Genomic DNA, 17,621 nt, shown 5'->3' with positions numbered 1-17,621 from the left:
AAATGTCTTTTTGACTAATTTTATCTTGTTCTTGTGTTTATCTTGAACTGTGTGACTGCTTTTGGATCATTAGAATCTTCCAATGTTTGAAAACAGCATATGTGTTCTAAAAAGCAGTCCTGGAAGCTCTAATGCATTTTCAGTGGGAGAATTAGCATTATTGCACACTGTGAATGAAGCTTATTTAGAAAGTAACTCAGGTTCTAAAAGATAAAATCCCATTTATTTTTCCCATAGATTTTCCAGAAAAAGAGACTGACACCTCAAAAGAAGATTTTAAATGGAATTTTAAGGAATTTATGACATCACACAGACACTGTGCGATGGTGCACATGATCAGTCATGGCTACGACCACAATTTGGGCAACTAGGAGTTCCAGCTCTGTAATTACTCAGGTTAGCTGATTGGCCAACTATTATGTAAAATACCTAGTCATTCAATAATTGGAAAGCAAAACTCTGTTTTGAAACTGGCAGTTAGAAAGGAATGATATAATAGTCACTCTTGCTCCCTCTCCCCAATTCTGAATGAATACAAAGATCTTTTGACTGCTGCTGCCCAGAAAGCAGCTCTAAACATGAAAGGCAGGCATCTCTTCTGCTCTGCCACAGCCCAGAGCTGTCAATCACTCTGGGCTGTGCAGAGCGCAGGTCTGACCAACGCCACTGTCCTTGCTTCCCGCTCCCTGGTTCCATGCAGAGGGCAGTTTCGATAGTCCTTGTAACTAACTTTATTAACTAATCAATGCTGCACAGTAGAATTATCCAGCATTAGACGAGGATGTTAAGAAATCCAGCATTGCGTTAGAACTGCAGACGGGTAAGTCACAAAATTTAGCCACATGTGAAGCAACTTTTTTGTAGCTACAAATCAAGATTAAACTTTAATTTTAGGGTACTATCGGGCCTGAGCCACATGTCTAATTTACATAAACTATAAGTGCTGAAAAAAACAGCTCGCTCCTTGTGCTGATCAATGTGGCCAGCCTCTGTCGGACTTACTCCGCGAGGCCCCTGACTAAGGTAGCCATAATGCTCCGACAATCTATCAAGCGGTGCGGATTTGTAGCTTAACAAAGTTGTACTAAAACATTTCAACATATTTTTTAACACTGTTTACCACATAAATCATTTCTAGGTCAGTAAGCACAACTAGAATTAATACATAAGGCGCACCAGATTATAAGGCGCACTGTCAATTTTTGAGAAAATTAAAGGATTTAAAGTGTGCCTTACAGTCCAAAAAAAAAAATGGTACATGCTTTTATTAACAGCTTTTAGTACATGCATTTATTAACAGGTTTAACAGTTTAAATAGGCACTACTGATGCCTTCACCTTCCAGGCTTTCTCCAGCTCTTCCTTGAGCCCCTGGTATTTCTCTAGTTTCTCATGTTCCTTTTTCCTGATATTACCATCGCTGGCATTGCAATGTCCACCACCTTTGTTCTGTTTGTTATCCACCACCACTATGTCTGGTTGGTTCCCTATCACCATTCTGTCAGTCTGTATCTGAAAGTCCCATAGGATCTTGACTCGGTCATTCTCCACAACCTTTGGAGGTGTTTCACACCTTGACCTTGGTGTCTCCAGCCCGTACTCTGCACAGTTTCTGTACATTATGCCCGCCACTTAGTTATGTTGTTCCATGTATGCTTTCCCTGCAGCATCTTACACCCTGCAGTTATGTGCTGGACTGTCTCAGGAGCCTCTCTGCACAGCCTACACCATGGCTCTTGTGTGGTAGATCTGGGCCTCTGTTGCTCGGGTGCTCTGAGCCTGCTCCCATGCAGCCAGGCTGAGCCTCTGTGTGTCCTTCAGACCAGCCCTCTCAAGCCATTGGTCAGATTGCTTGATATCAGCCACTTCAGTTATGTTCTGGTGGTACGCCTCGTGTAGGGGCTTGTCCTGCCATGATGGTCCCTCCAGCACCTCTTCCTCTGAACTCCACTGTCTGAAACATTCTCTGAGCACCTCATCTGTCGGGGCCTTATCATTAATGTACTTAAGGAGCTTTGATGTTTCAGCCTGGACAGTGGTTCCCACCCTCACTAGTCTTCGGACTCCTTTCTTCCGGCTCGCGTACAGTCTCAGGGTGCTGGATTTGGGATGGATGGATGGCATGCATAATCAGGAGTTTTCATGTCTTAACATCTGTGGTCTGTATCTCCTCCTTTGGCCAGCTTATGATTCCTGCTGGGTATGTGATCACTGGCAGGGCGGAGCTGTTTATTGCCTGGGGCTTGTTCTTGCAATTGAGCTGGCTTCTTAGGACTTGCCTCACTCATTGCAGGTATTTGGTCATAGTCGCTTTCCTTGTTGTTACATGATGATATACATGTAGAGGAGATGAGGAGGTGACTGATGGTGGCCCCGTTCCTGAGTCTGTATCCGTAGCCAGTGCAGTGGATAATTTGGCTGAGGGTGGTTCAGACCTATGCAGAACAGCAGTGGGAACAGTGCCTCTCTTTGGTATATGTCACATTTGATGGACACTTGTGTAAGTGGCTTTCCATTGACTTCAAGGGTGGTTTTCCACAACCACATCAAATTTATAATGAAGGCCCTTAGAGTCCTACTGATATTATACAACTCCAAGCACTCAGTGATCCATGTGTGGCATTGAGTCATAGGCTTTTTTGTCATCAATCCAGGCAGTGGACAGGTTGGTCTGACATATTCTGCAGTCACAGTGACTGTTCGGTTAACCAGGAGTTGATGCTTGGCTTCCCTGGTGTTTTTGCTGATGCCGTTCTGTGCTGCACTCATGTATTGATCCATGTGCCCGCTTATCTTGGCTGCGATGATGTCTGACATGAGCTTCCATATTGTGGAGAGACAGGTTATTGGCCAATAGTTGGATGGGACTGTACCCTTTGAGGGATCCTTCAGGATCAGGATTGTATGCCCTTGGGTTAGCCAATCAGGGTGAGTCCCAGCCCTTAGCAGCTCGTTCATTTGTGCTGCCAGGAGAGCAGTGAGCTTCTTTAGCCAGTATGCGTGGATCATGTCAGGGCCTGGTACTGTCCAATTTTTCATGCCTGAGACTCTTTCCTGAATGTCTGCCACTGTGATGGTGACTGGATTCTGTTCAGGGAGGTTGCTGTGCTCTTCTCTCAGATCCACCAGTCACTGTGCATCAGTGTTATGTGATGCCTCCCTCTCCCATATGCCTTTCCAGTATGTTTCAGTCTCCAGCCTTGGTGGATCTGCTCTGCTGTTGTTACCCTGCCACTGAACGTACACTTTCGTACACATAATCATGCCAGAGGCTGTTGGCCTACTTTCATGTTGAACAGGAGCAGTTAGGCACAACTCTAAAAGTCACTTGTGAATGTTGTAATAACAAACATACTCACACAAATCCCATTGCGATGACAATACACAAAATGCCTGCTCCTCGTGACCAGCAGCAGCACCAGCCAACAGTCCGGGAAACCCGCCCGGTCTCCTCATCAGCCACAGTGTAGCTGAGGAGGGCACACACCAGTCCCACTAAAGCCAGAGAGGCATTGCAGTGTTCTGTCTAGCAGCCTGGAGCAGTGATCTCCGCTCTGGCTCTGACTGCTTAGTTTCAAATTGGGATAAGTGGGCCTCAGGAAGACATGATCTCACACTACCTAGATCTGCTCACCTGTCAGAAGCTTTGCCTTTGCGCAGCACCCAGTGCCTGGGCCTGGAAAGAAATGAGCTTCACTGGGCACTTTGAGGGGAACGCCATGAGGAAAACATGAGCAAAAACAAAAAATAACCAGTCTATCTTAAAACTCAAACTCCGACCCCTTTACGTGATAGTGCAGCACTTTACTAACTAAACAGGAGAACATCAACAAAGTACAACTAACAGCACAACAAAAGTACATTTGAAAAACACCATCTTATGCCTGTATTGTGATCAGTGATGCATCGATCTTACTACTCATATATAACTAATAAAGAGAACGCAAAAAGTGAAACTCATGAAAAACTTCAGCCAAAGTAAATACATACACAGTTGGGGCAGGTGAGTCTCAAACCCCAGTCTCCCACATTCAAAACTAATGTCTTACCTAATGAGATATCCCTACACTCATTCACAAGTGTGGAACTTTAGCATTTAAACTAATATGTGAAATGCGAAAATGGTGTCTGTAGTGTATTTATTTATTTATTTATTTGTAAATTAGCCACATTAGGAAGGCCCGTTGATAAACAGAAAGAGTCCCATACATGGACATCTTCTAGTCCTCCGATGCAGTGTAGAAAAGTTATTTTGAATGTGCGTAACATTCATATTTGCAAATCTCACTGGTATTCACATGTGATATGACAAGGCTATAAACACAACTGAGCAGTGGGTTGTGCAGTGGAATAGGACTGCAGTCTATCATTTCTTGTTCACTTTATAAAAATGCTTTATCTTCCATCATGATATATTTTCAGTTGAAGAATATCAGTTAAGTAGAGAATGGATTCAAAGGTAAATATGTCATATATTACCTTGGGTGGTTTTGTTGAGGTTGAAAAATACAAATTCCTTTATTTTTTCATTATGTTAATTGTGTATATCATTGTAATCTGCAGTAATGCAACTATTATATGTCTCATTTGGATGCACCAAAACCTCCATGAACCAATGTACATTTTCACTGCTGCTTTGCTGTGTAACTCGATTCTCTTCAGCACTGTCATCTACCCCAAGATGTTATTGGACTTTCTTTCTGAGATGCAGGTTATAACATATTCTGCCTGTCTTTTTCAGTGTTTCTTGTACTATGCCTTTAGTGGTTCTGAGTTTATACTTTTGGCAGTGATGGCCTATGATCGATATGTGTCCATATGTAAACCTTTGCAATATCCAACCATAATGAGAAAGTCTAATATCAAGAGGTTGTTGTTTTTTGCTTGGCTTTTCCCTGCTGCCCAAGTGTCTGTGCCCATTGCACTGAATGCTGAAAAAAACGATATTTGCAATTTTACTTTAAATGGGATGTTTTGTAACAATTTGGTAAACAAGCTTTATTGTACCATGTCTGGAATAGTGACTGTGTATGGAACAATAGTTTTACTCAATGTGACCATCTTCCCTCTTCTTTTTATTGTTTTTACGTACATAAAAATATTTGTGATCACATTTAGAAGCTGTAAAAAAGTGAGGAAGAAAGCAGCAGAAACATGCTTGCCACATCTACTCGTTTTGATCAATTTTTCATGTTTAATCACATATGAAATTGTAATTGTCAGAATTCAATTTAATTTATCAGACACTGTACGTCTCATAATGACTTTACAACTTGCTATTTATCACCCTCTATTCAACCCCATCATATACGGATTAAAAATGAAAGAAATTTCAAAGCATCTGAAAAGATTGTTCATAAATGTAATGTTAAAACTGTTTTGTAATCTTCTGCTGCAATGGAGCTCAACAGTGATGGCCTGCTCTCACTCCTGGAAGAAACGTTCCATTTATTCTTTCTCACAGATCTTCAGAAAAAAATTAATATTGAAAGTCTGAAAGCTCTGTGGTAACAAATGACCACAAGACCTACAATTTCATTTAAAATCTATTTCTTCAACTTTATAGTGAATGGTCACACCTTCAAGGCACTCAAAGCACTTTACATCAGAACCACTCACCCATTCACACACTTTCATACACCAGAGTACACTGACCCTGGAGGCGGTTTCCACTGAATCTGGTATTTTAAATTTGTTTTTTGGAGTCAAAACCACTGTGTTATGAATGCTGATTAGCCTCCACAATGTCTTTGAACCCTTAAAGATTATTTTTTGAGGGAAAAAAAAAATAAAGTCCATTGGAAACATGAATGGAAATTTTACTTCCAGAACCAAAGCTGACTTTGAAGTGGCTGGGACTGTAAAATAACTTTTATTATCTTCATTTATGGTATGTCCAGTGTGTCAACATTCACATCTGTAAAAGCCACTCAAGTATCACTAAGAAATTATTTGTTTTACCAAGCACTAAACCAGCTGCATGACCAATTCAGAATGATATCTCTGTGTATTTTTTATACAGATCAATATCAGTGTGGTCCCCACTGCCTCCAGCATATCTTGAGTCTGGCCAAACATAATCATGCAATCAGATTTTCAGTGACTAATGTCAATGTCTCATTGGTCAAGTATGAGTTACAAATAACATGGAACCTACCTGGATTGAGGGATTCCACAGACATTTAATTGATCAAGTTTAAAATGATTTGACTGTAACTGTGGTTTAAATGCTTCTATAAAAAGACTAACCCACACAATGTTGCAGTGTTTTGTTTATTTGGTGAGTACAGCGCATGTTAATGACATACATGATATACATGGTAAACATTTGCTCAAACACACTCTCATGGACACCGGAGCAAGGTGGGTGAAGAAGAGCCTTGCCCAAGGACACAACAGCAGTGGTCTGAGTGGGACAGTGTTCTACTGAGCCACTGCTGCCCCATCATCATCCCCTAAGGCTGTTTCACACCAAGGACATAATCTTTGGATTGGTCAGACAGGTTTTGGATGTCATTGACAGTAGACCCGAATGATTCTGAGGGGAATTCAAGTTTTGCTGCAGCAAACTGTTGCAGTTGCTGTTGCTGCTACATTTACACTGCTCGTCTCAGTGGCCTTTGTGTTTCAGTCAAAGGTCTCAGTGCAGTTTAACAGGAGGACTGGTCAGTGAGGGTCAGCAGATCCTGTGGAAGAGCCAAAAGTGTCCTGCAGCATCACAGCAGTGTCCAGGAGGACCAGGTGAACACAACAGGAAAGGCCTTGTTTCAGTTGGTGATGAAATAGTCCATTCCCTCAAAGTATTTCTTCTGGAAGATCTTCTGCCAATTTAGCTGCCACATATGGAGTAAAAGCCTGTAGCATCTTCAAATCTAGATTCTCTCATGGTCTCCATGGATATGAGTGCCTTTTGAACTGCACATGCTGCACTTAGTTGGTTAAAATTTCATGATATGATTTTAAAAACTGAGCTCAAAAACTAAAAGTTTCCTGAGGACACTTTTGTGTTTAGGCAGGTTTTTAAGTGTCTCAAAGCTATTGCCAACTTTCATGAAAACACACAATATAACAAACCAGAATTTTGAGCAAAGATTACCCAGTCATTAAAATATTTATCAATAATATTTATTAGGTTTCCGACTTTAGACACAAACACCTACCTTTCTAAACACAGAAGTGTTACATAAGACATAAGAGTAACATAAGATGTTAGCCAAAACTATACAGTATAGACAAGAGTGAAAATCACACAGCGGGGTCCGCCGCCTCTTCCAACATCACTTCATTACGACATGTCTCTATTTAGACATGCCGGTATTATGACATGTCTCTATTTAGATGTGCTGGTTTTCCAACACTTTTTAGTATCACTAATCCGACATGTTATATTTTATATAGTCTACACAGGTGCGTCTCTTGCTGGTCGTTGATGTTCTTAATCTCAACAACTATTTTAGATTTGATATTTTCCAGAAGTCTGGGCTAAACTCTTTTTTTTAAATGCATGACTGTTTTCCACGGTGATCAGTTAGGATATTTTCCCACTCTGTGATATCCTATGTGGTCGAAGTATTCTCTGATCAAGTGCTTTGCACCGGCCCAAGCATCTTATGATCTATAGGAGCGCAAAGTATAATAAGCTATTACATTAATATTATTCATGTCGGAAAAGCAGAATGTTAGAAAAATAGTAAAGTGCTGCTACTCCGACAATGAAAAAAATGCTTGAAAAATAATGTTTATGATGTCATTGTCTAAATATTGACATATATTTGTTGTGTGACTCCTGTATGTATGGTCATTTCACTCTTTCCTTGTATTCTGTTTCCTTGTGTTTTGGTCATTTTCTTTTCCATTTTTGTCTATTTTTTATCTGTTGTTTTCCTTTTTGAATGGCCCATGTGGGATGTTGGAATTGTCTGAATGCTTGTGTGATCCATTCATGAATGTCCAGAAATGGTCTCCCATTGCAAAGCTCTTTGTCTGTATATCTTGCCTTTCTATTGGAAGTATGTGGATGTAGCAATGAAAGATTAGATCTGTGTAATGTCTGTCACTGGGAGATTGGTGCATTTCCTGAGTGTCTGGTCCTGTGTTAGTCTTTCCTGTACAATGTATATTTTTATTTTTATGTTTGTTTGTTTGTTTTATTTTGTTTTGTTGTAGTAGTAGTCGTTTTTAAAATGATCCTTGTAGGGAAATTCTCCTCTGCATTTCACCCAGCCTTTCAGGAGCAGTGGGCAGCACATGGGAGCTGCCCACTGCCATGGGAGGCAGCCCGGGGACCTATCTCTATGATCTTGTTGCTAGGCTTTGTCAGGACTGTCTTAGCTAGAGGATCTAACCCATGCTGCATGTTTTTTTTGGGTTGTTGGGGGAAAGTGGAGTGCCCAGTGGAAACCCACCCAGACACGGGGAGAACATGCAAACGACGCACAGAAAGGCCCGGACAACCTGGGGCTTGAACCTTCTTGCTGTGAGGCATGAGTGCTAGCCACTCAGGCACCGTGTCGCCAAATGTGACATCAACGGGTGTTTTGGTTAATAATAATACACCGCCATGTGAAATCAGTATTTCATTCTCTTGTATTGGGATGTCTGGGAGTTCCTGGGCCACTTCTTTTGAGTTGAGTTGAGTGGTGTTCTGTATTTCCCATAAGGGGCTTGATTATTTCAACTAGTGCTTTGGATGTATGTGACCGAACTTGTGCTGTCTACGATGGGGCGGAGTGGAGTGTATATTTTTGGATACCATAGTCATTTAGGGTCACAAGCTTTGGGTAATGAATGAAAGGAAGAGATCGCAGATACAAGCAGTCAAAATGAGTTTCCTCTGCAGGGTGGCTGGGTGCTCCCTTAGAAATACAGTGAGGAGCTCAGTCACACAGGAGGAGCTCAGAGTAGAGCCGCTGCTCCTACATGTTCAGAGGAGCCAGCTCAGGTGGTTTAGTCATCTGCTCCGGATGCCTCGTGGTGGACAGAATATGTCCTTTGTGGACCCTGTTGGATGAAGATTTAGTGATGGGGCAGATTTATGAAGCTGATGGAAAATACGTGAGACATTTCTACAGATATTTTGCCATAGAAAAGCACTGACGTTCGTGACGTTTACCCTGCATCACCGCACTTTGTCAAAAAAGTCTATTATGAATAGGATTTTTTTTGACAGACAGAATACAGTAAAAAAAATAACACCAGGATCATGGTTAGTGGGCTAATACGAACATCATAAAACCAAAGCGATGAGGCTTACAGCAGCAGTTGTAGAGAGGGGGCCACAATATTCCAATGTAAGTCAATGGGACAAGGTCAGTAGGAGCTGGAAGAGGTTACATGCAAACTTCCTATTTCAAATACGGTGGCTATAAGGTTAGCTATGTCCATTTATATATACAGTCTGTGCCTCTGACAAAGGCGGAAGTACTGCCACTGAAATACATGAGGTAAATAAGCTATTTAACCTTTTATAAAGTTGTCTTATAATAAGAAAACACAACGTCTATATAACAAGAAGACAAAATTACATTTCTAAACATAGTTGCCATAATGTTAACTGTCAGACACAGCAAAACATTGACACAGCAATCAAAACACAATTAACTATTTTATATGTATAAAGAAGATCTACAAAAGGAAGAACACAGGTCCATCTCATGCATGGACTTTTTCTTGTCCTGACACAGTGCAGAAAAGTTATTTTGAATATTCACTTTTTAAATTGCGTAACATTCTTATTTGCAAATCTCACTGGTATTCACATGTGATATGACAAGGCTATAAAAACAACTGAGCAGTGGGTTGGGCAATGGAATAGGACTGCAGTCTAGCATTTCTTGTTCACTTTATAAAAATGCTTTATCTTCCATCATGATATATTTTCAGTTGAAGAATATCAGTTAAGTAGAGAATGGATTCAAAGGTAAACGTGTCCTATATTACACTGGGTGGTTTTGTCGAGGTTGAAAAATACAAGTTCCTTTATTTTTTCATTATGTTAACTGTGTATATCTTTGTAATCTGCAGTAATGCCACTATTGTATGTCTCATTTGGATGCACCAAAACCTCCATGAACCAATGTACATTTTCATTGCTGCTTTGCTGTGTAACTCTATTCTCTTCAGCACTGTCATCTACCCCAAGATGATGATCGATGTTCTGTCTGAAAAGCAGGTTGTAACATATTCTGCCTGTATGTCTCAGTGCTTCTTGTATTATTCTCTGAATGGTTCTGAATTTCTGCTTTTGTCAGTCATGGCCTATGACCGATATGTGTCTATATGTAAACCTTTGCAATATCCAAATATAATGAGGAAGAACATTGTGTGTTGCTTTTTAGTTTTAGCTTGGCTTATACCCACCATTCAAATGTCTGTTCCCAATATACTAAATGCCAAAACCAAATTATGTTACTCAACTTTGAAGGGAATATACTGTAATAATTTAATTTATAAATTACACTGTAGTATGTCTAGAGCAATGTCTATTTATGGAGTGGTTGTATTAATTAATGTATCAATCTTGCCTGTGTTTTTTATTCTGTTCACGTACGCCAAAATATTTGTGATCACTTATAGAAGCTGTAAAGAAGTGAGGAAGAAGGCAGCAGAGACATGCTTACCTCATCTGTTTGTTTTGATCAATTTTTCCTGTTTGATAACATACGATGTGGTCACAGTGAAGCTAGAATTTGACATGCCAAAGACTGTTCGACTGATCATGACGTTACAAGTGGTGCTGTATCACCCGCTGGTCAATCCCATCATATATGGGCTCAAAATGAAGGAAATCTCCAAGCATTTAAAAAGACTATTTACCAAGGAAAATGTCAGAATGATTGAGCAATAGTTACAGGTTAAAAACGCATAAATATAATCAGTTCAGTTGTGAGGATAAATGTTCAGAATGTCTTGGCACACTTTTGGCACTTTTAACTGAATAAACCAGATAACTCTGTAGTTTAGACCTCTACAAACATGTTCTGAAAAGTTCTTATTTGTGGAGGCTTTTGGATGTGTTTAAAATGAATCTTGATTTTAAATGATTCATGCAAATGTAATGAAAATCACATAATCTTGCATATAGTCATTTCACAAGAATTATCCAAAAGGAATTGTATAATTTCTGTTAATAATTACTTTACTGAATACTTTATTACAACAAGAATCTGTTTTCTATTTCTAATTTTATTATTAAAATACTGTGAACCAACAAAAGGCTAAAATGATCTCAAAAAAGGGAGCATGGTTAAAGATCTTATTGTAATTTCTCATGTAGAACTGCTGAATGCAACTTTTAACCCTTGTAACAGATGTTTTTCCATGTATTTGAACAAAATGTGTCTTGCCCCTGTACAAATCTATTGTATAAGCAGCTTTTGAGGCAAAATGAAAGTTGTGAAAAGTGCTTATAGAGTGCGGTGCAAAGCCTCTATAAAGTTGGAATTACATACATTCAGTGAGGAATAACTTTGGGCCACTGCAAACCATTCAAAGTGAACTCGTTCTGTTCATCATGTTTTGAAGAGAGTAAAAATCTGGTTCAGAGCCTTAAATATAAACTAAAGAATGGTGTGGAAGTTTCTGATGTCAGTGTCTCATGATTTTGTAAATACTGTGCAGAGAAAGAGAACTAAGGGCTAGAGATCGAATGAAGCAGACCTGGGTGTAGACCAAACTGACAGAGAGCGCACAGGGTTTTAAAGAGGTGCAAAGACAATACTTTTCCAATAAATGAGGTTGCAGTGCACCCTTTTGCACCTGAGACCTGCCAAGAAGGCCAAAGTTTCTGTGAGTTTGAATTTTTTCCTTAGTTTGTTAAGGAATATTCAGTTGCACAGCCATAGTTGACATTTCTTTTTGACTGTCATTTTCTGATAAAATAAATGAACTCTTGAAAGAGACATTCACTGTCTTCTGTTCTCATTAACATCGTCTCACCTCATTTGTTTTTTACTTATCATCAGCCATGTTTGTTTTGATATGTAGGGGCCATGCATGCTCTGATTGTTTAGTCCATCTGTCAGTCCAGTGGCCAGTGGTGGACCGTGCATTTCATACCTAGGCCTTTGATTCTGTGTACAAAGAAGAAGTGAGGAGCGGGGGGTGTGCGGAGCAGAAGTGAGAATCGGGGTGTACGCAGAGATTCCATGCAAACATCGTACTTTTGCAAGGATTCATGTGGTTCAGAGGAGCGTAGTCACAGCAGGGGCCACTTGTTGTTAAGGCGCCTGCTTACCTATAAAGTACTGCGGGAAATACTGATGTCTCCAGTACTAGTGACCTGCGACATGAGGGTCCAGGACTAAACTAGGACTAAACCAGAACTACACCAGGTTGTCAGGACGAGCCTGTCGGCACGCCCGTGTAGATGTGAGTGACCACAGGCGAAAAGGACAGGCGCAGAGCTCCACACCCCGCGGGGCTCAGAGCAGCTGATTTCGCTTTGCGTGGACAACCTGCTCCATGGACTCGGGGTTCTCTGTCTTGTCCAAGATTAGTCCTGGTTTAGTCTTGGTTTAATCCTGGTTTAGACCTGGTTTAGACCTGGTTTAGACCTGGTTTAGTCCTGGTTTAGTCTTGCTTCAGTCCTGGTTTAGTCAGGAATCGCGTACCCCCACTTAAAAAATCCCCACTACACCACTGGTAATTAATAATAGTAATACATAGTAATAATAATTTGGATTCGTGTAACCTGCTACTTACAGATGCAGTTTGCTGCTTTGGCTGGTGCGCTCTGTGACTGTCCTATCAACAGGTCTTAATCTGGTAACATTTCTGTACGCCTGCTAGAAGGCCCTGGCGACACCAACTCAAAATCTGATTGGTTGAAGCAACAGTTTCATGGACATTTTTTTTTGTGTTCGAGGGCCTGTAGAATGGATTGTGAAGGCCTCCAGCAGACTTCTTTGACTTGGACTCTGCCTAGCAACAAATGATGGCTGAAATGTGATTGGTTAAATGCTTTACTATGAAAATGCATATGTGGAAGCAGCACAACCATCGGAAAAGCTCTGAAAGGAAGCGGACAGACCATTTGGAATTATTTAATAATAATATAATTAACATCAGTCTATGATTCAGATCAGATTTTTTAGGCCAGCAGAGAAGGCCTGGCAGGCCCTCTCGGCCCCCCACTGTGTCAATCACACTCATATGAACTCTGGAAGATAGGACATTGTCAAACTGTCAAATCTCTGGTGTAGAGACCTGCAGTATGGGGTATATTTTGCATGTCTCTATGGAGACGTTAAAGTTTTTTCCTAGAATGTTGCGCACTGCAGATGGTATTCAAAATCTATCTGAGAGAAGCAGGTTTACCTATGACTTATGGTGGAAGGAATTAGAAAAAAAAATTAAGCGATAATAAATGTGACATAATCAATATTTTGGTAAAATGTCTTGTTCAGACAATTTTTTTTTTACTCTCATTAAAATAACTCATCATTCTCAATAGAAAGCCACAAGGTTCAGTTCTGCGACCCTTGCTCTTCATCCTCTGTTTTTTGGTGTTTCAGATGGATAAAATGTAATAAAACATTTGCAACATCTTCTTTTGCATATTCATGTTGTTCATCATTAATAATCACTTGATACTTTGGGACATGTAGTGGGAGTAAATAAAAGGCAGTCTGGTCTTCTGTCCACAGCCTCAGGTGAAACTGAGTGAGATGCAGGTACTGCTCCTACTCACAAACGAAATTTTAACTGCAAAACAATTTTTTATTTTTACATTATGAATTCTGAACCAAATATTACAATTGTCACTATTGGTGGGTATGTGGAAGTTGAAAAGTATAAATATGTGTATTTCTTTGCAGTGTTTTTGGTTTATATTGTTATCATCTGCAGTAATGGCACTATTGTATGTCTCATTTGGATGCACCAAAACCTCCATGAACCAATGTACATTTTCATTGCTGCTTTGCTGTGTAACTCTATTCTCTTCAGCACTGTCATCTACCCCAAGATGATGATCGATGTTCTGTCTGAAAAGCAGGTTGTAACATATTCTGCTTGTCTTTTTCAGTGCTTCTTGTATTATTCTCTGAATGGCTCTGAATTTCTGCTTTTGTCAGTCATGGCCTATGACCGATATGTGTCTATATGTAAACCTTTGCAATATCCAAATATAATGAGGAAGAACATTGTGTGTTGCTTTTTAGTTTTAGCTTGGCTTATACCCACCATTCAAATAGGTGTTCCCAGTATACTATTGGTTAACACCAAATTATGTTATCCAACATTGAAGGGAATATACTGTAATAATTTAATCTATAAATTACACTGTAGTATGTCTAGAGCAATGTCTATTTATGGAGTAGTTATACTGATCAATGTTATAATCTTGCCTGTGTTTTTTATTCTGTTCACGTACGCCAAAATATTTGTGATCACTTATAGAAGCTGTAAAGAAGTGAGGAAGAAGGCAGCAGAGACATGCTTACCTCATCTGTTTGTTTTGATCAATTTTTCCTGTTTGATAACATACGATGTGGTCACAGTGAGGCTGGAATTTGACATGCCAAAGACTGTTCGACTGATCATGACGTTACAAGTGGTGCTGTATCACCCGCTGATCAATCCCATCATATATGGGCTCAAAATGAAGGAAATCTCCAAGCATTTAAAAAGACTATTTACCAAGGAAAATGTCAGAATGATTGAGCAATAGTTACAGGTTAAAAACACATAAATATAATCAGTTCAGTTGTGAGGATAAATGTTCAGAATGTCCTGGTGTTTGTAGACAAACCAAATTAAATGAAGTCATAACTGCATGTGGTAGTAATGTTACTTATTGAAAGAGCAGTTTGAACTATGGCAAATATCAACTTACATACACAATAAACTACTAGAGTAATAAAATGTCCATGGCACTTTTAACTGAATAAACCAGATAACTCTGTAGTTTAGACCTCTAAAAACATGTTCTGAAAAGTATCAGATTCTTAATTTAGCAGTTCACAGCTATAACTTCTCTTATTTGTGGAGACTTTTGGAAGTGTTTAAAATGAATCTTGATTTTAAATGATTCATGCAAATTTAATGAAAATCACATAATCTTGCATATAGTCGTTTCACAAGAATTATCCAAAAGGAATTGTATCATTTCTGTTAATAATTTGTTTACGGAATTCTTTATTACAACAAGAATCTGTTTTCTATTTCTAATTTTAGTATTAGAATACTGTGAACCAACAAAAGATGAATATGATCTCGAAAAATGGGAGCATGACGCTCAGTTAAAGATCTTATTGTAATTTCTCATTGTAACAGATTTTTTTCTCATGTATTTGAACAAAATGTGTCTTGCCCCTGTCCAAATCTATTGTATAAGCAGCTCTTGACGGGAAAATAAATCAGCTACATTCCGTCTGCCTCTAATTATAAAGTTTTTTAATGTATAATAATGAAACAAGGAAATGCTAAGTTATTATCATTGTGACAGAAAAACTCCACTCTGGTCACGGAAAGTTGTGAAAAGTGCTTATAAAATTGGAATATATACATTAAGTGAGGAATAACTTTGGGCCACTGCAAACTATTTAAAGTGAACTCGTTCTTTTCATCATGTTTTGAAGAGAGTAAAAATCTGGTTCAAAGCCTTAAATATAAACTAAAAAATGGTGTGGAAGTTTCTGAACTAAGAACTAAGGGCTAGAGATCGAATGAAGCAGACCTGGGTGTAGACCAAACTGACAGAGAGTGCACAGGGTTTCAAAGAGGTGCAAAGACAATATTTTTCCATTAACTGCCATTATTTCATGCACTTAAAATGAGGGTGCAAAGACTTTTAAATGAGGTTGCAATGCACCCTTTAGCACCCCTGTAGACCTGAGCCTGCCAAGAAGGCCAAAGTTTCTGTGAGTTTGAATTTTCTTCTTAGATTGTTAAGGAATATTCAGTTGCACAGCCGTACAAAGTGTGCCTCCAACTCTGTCCTAGTTGACATTTCTTTTTGACCATCATTTTCTGATAAAATAAATGAACTCTTGCATTAGAGACCTCCAGTGTCTTCTGTTCTCATTAACATCATCTCACCTCATTTGTTTTTTTACTTGAAATCAGCCATGTTTGTTTTGATAAATAGGGGCTATGTGTCCTCTGACTGGTTTGTCTGTCTATCAACTTCATACTTGGGAAGATAAGACATTGACAGATTGTCAAATCTCTGGTGTAGAGACCTGCAGTATCGGGTATTTTGCATGTCTCTATGGAGATGTTACGGTTTTTCCTGGAATGTTGCACACTGCAGATGGTATTCAAAATCTATCTGAAACAAGCAGGTTTACTCATGGTGGATAGAATTTGAAAAAAAGAAGTGATAATAAACAATAAACATGGCATAATCAATATTTGGGTAAAATGTCTTGTTCAGATTTAATTTTTTTACTCCCATCAACCACATAGATAGTTTTAGAAAAGTAATCGTCCATATAACGATACCAATGTGTGGGTGGAGTGCCTGGATAAGAGGCCAAGGCACTCTGATCAAATTGTTCCATATATAAGTTCACAATGATAGGAGAGACGGGCGAGCCCATTGCACAGCCGTGGTTTTGTAGAAGTAGAAGTTTCTGTAGAAGTTTCCTCTGAACTGGAAGTAGGTGGTATTTAAACAAATTTCCAGCAGCTGGCAGATTTGATCAGGTGACAGTTTAGTTCTCTCTTCTAGCTTAATATCCTGCAGTTGTCACCTTCTTGCTGTCTCCACTGCTACTGATGTAGGGATACAAGTGAAAAGAGAGGTCACATCAAAGAAAACCATTGTCTCGTCCGAGTCAAACTGGAGATGCTTGATTTTATTCACAAATGTGTCTGTGTTAGTCAGGAGGCATCCGGAACAGATGCCCAAACCACGTCAGCTGGCTCCTCAATATGGAGGAGCAGCGTCTCTACTCAGAGCTCCTCCTGTGTGAATGAGCTCCTCACCCAACTCTATGGTAGTGCCCCACCTCCTTGAGCAGGAAACTCATTTCGTCCGCTTGTATCCGCGATCTTGTCCTTTCAGTCATTACCAAGAGCTCATGACCATAGATGAGGGCAGCAACAAAGATGGACCGATAAATCAAGAGCTTCACCTTTTGGCTCAGCTCCCTCTTCCCAACAGTTCGATACAGTGACCGCCTCACTGCCGATGCAGCATTGATCCGAATGTCAATCTCACGCTCCGTCATCCCCTCACTCGAGAACAAGACCCAGAGATACCTGAACTCCTCCACTTGAGGCAGGGACTCTCTACCCACATGGAGATGGCAAACCACCATTTTCCTGTCAGGACCATGGCCTTGGATTTGGAGGAGATGATCTTCAGTCCAGCCGCTTCACACTCGGCTGCAAACCTCCTCAGTGCACATTGCAGGTCCTGGTTTGATGAAGCCAACAGGACAACATCAGAGATGAAATCCCGTGGTCCCCAAACTGGACCCCCTCCAGTCCCTGACTGCTCCTAGAAATTCTGTCCATAAATACAATGAACTGGTGACAAAGGGCAGCCCTGGAGGAGTCATGCATCGGGAACATGTCTGACTTACTGTCGGCAATGCGAACACAGCTCCTTCTCCAGTCATACAGGGACCGGACAACCTTTAGGAAAGGTTCTGGCTACAGCAGTACTAATGA

At 40.0% G+C, this 17,621-nt stretch overlaps 3 protein-coding genes across 3 annotated transcripts; all 3 read left to right on the top strand.

Moving 5' to 3' along the window:
* Positions 1-4,446: 4,446 nt before the first annotated feature.
* On the top strand, positions 4,447-5,496 carry LOC110162955 (olfactory receptor-like protein COR2). The gene has a single exon (XM_020927870.2). The coding sequence runs from the start codon at positions 4,447-4,449 to the stop codon at positions 5,494-5,496; it is 1,050 nt and encodes a 349-aa protein (XP_020783529.2).
* Positions 5,497-9,906: 4,410 nt separating this feature from the next.
* Positions 9,907-10,845, top strand: LOC110162954 (olfactory receptor 6N2-like). Its single transcript, XM_020927869.2, has one exon. The coding sequence runs from the start codon at positions 9,907-9,909 to the stop codon at positions 10,843-10,845; it is 939 nt and encodes a 312-aa protein (XP_020783528.2).
* A 2,886-nt stretch (positions 10,846-13,731) lies between these two features.
* Positions 13,732-14,670, top strand: LOC110162953 (olfactory receptor 10AG1-like). The gene has a single exon (XM_020927867.2). It carries the CDS (start codon positions 13,732-13,734, stop codon positions 14,668-14,670), a length of 939 nt encoding a protein of 312 aa, XP_020783526.2.
* Positions 14,671-17,621: the final 2,951 nt, after the last annotated feature.

Source organism: Boleophthalmus pectinirostris, unplaced genomic scaffold (genome assembly GCF_026225935.1).
Source record: "Boleophthalmus pectinirostris isolate CB_2022bp ecotype Guang Dong unplaced genomic scaffold, ASM2622593v1 HiC_scaffold_1, whole genome shotgun sequence".
NCBI lineage: Eukaryota > Metazoa > Chordata > Actinopteri > Gobiiformes > Gobiidae > Boleophthalmus > Boleophthalmus pectinirostris.
This window is presented reverse-complemented; position numbering and strand designations above follow the sequence as displayed.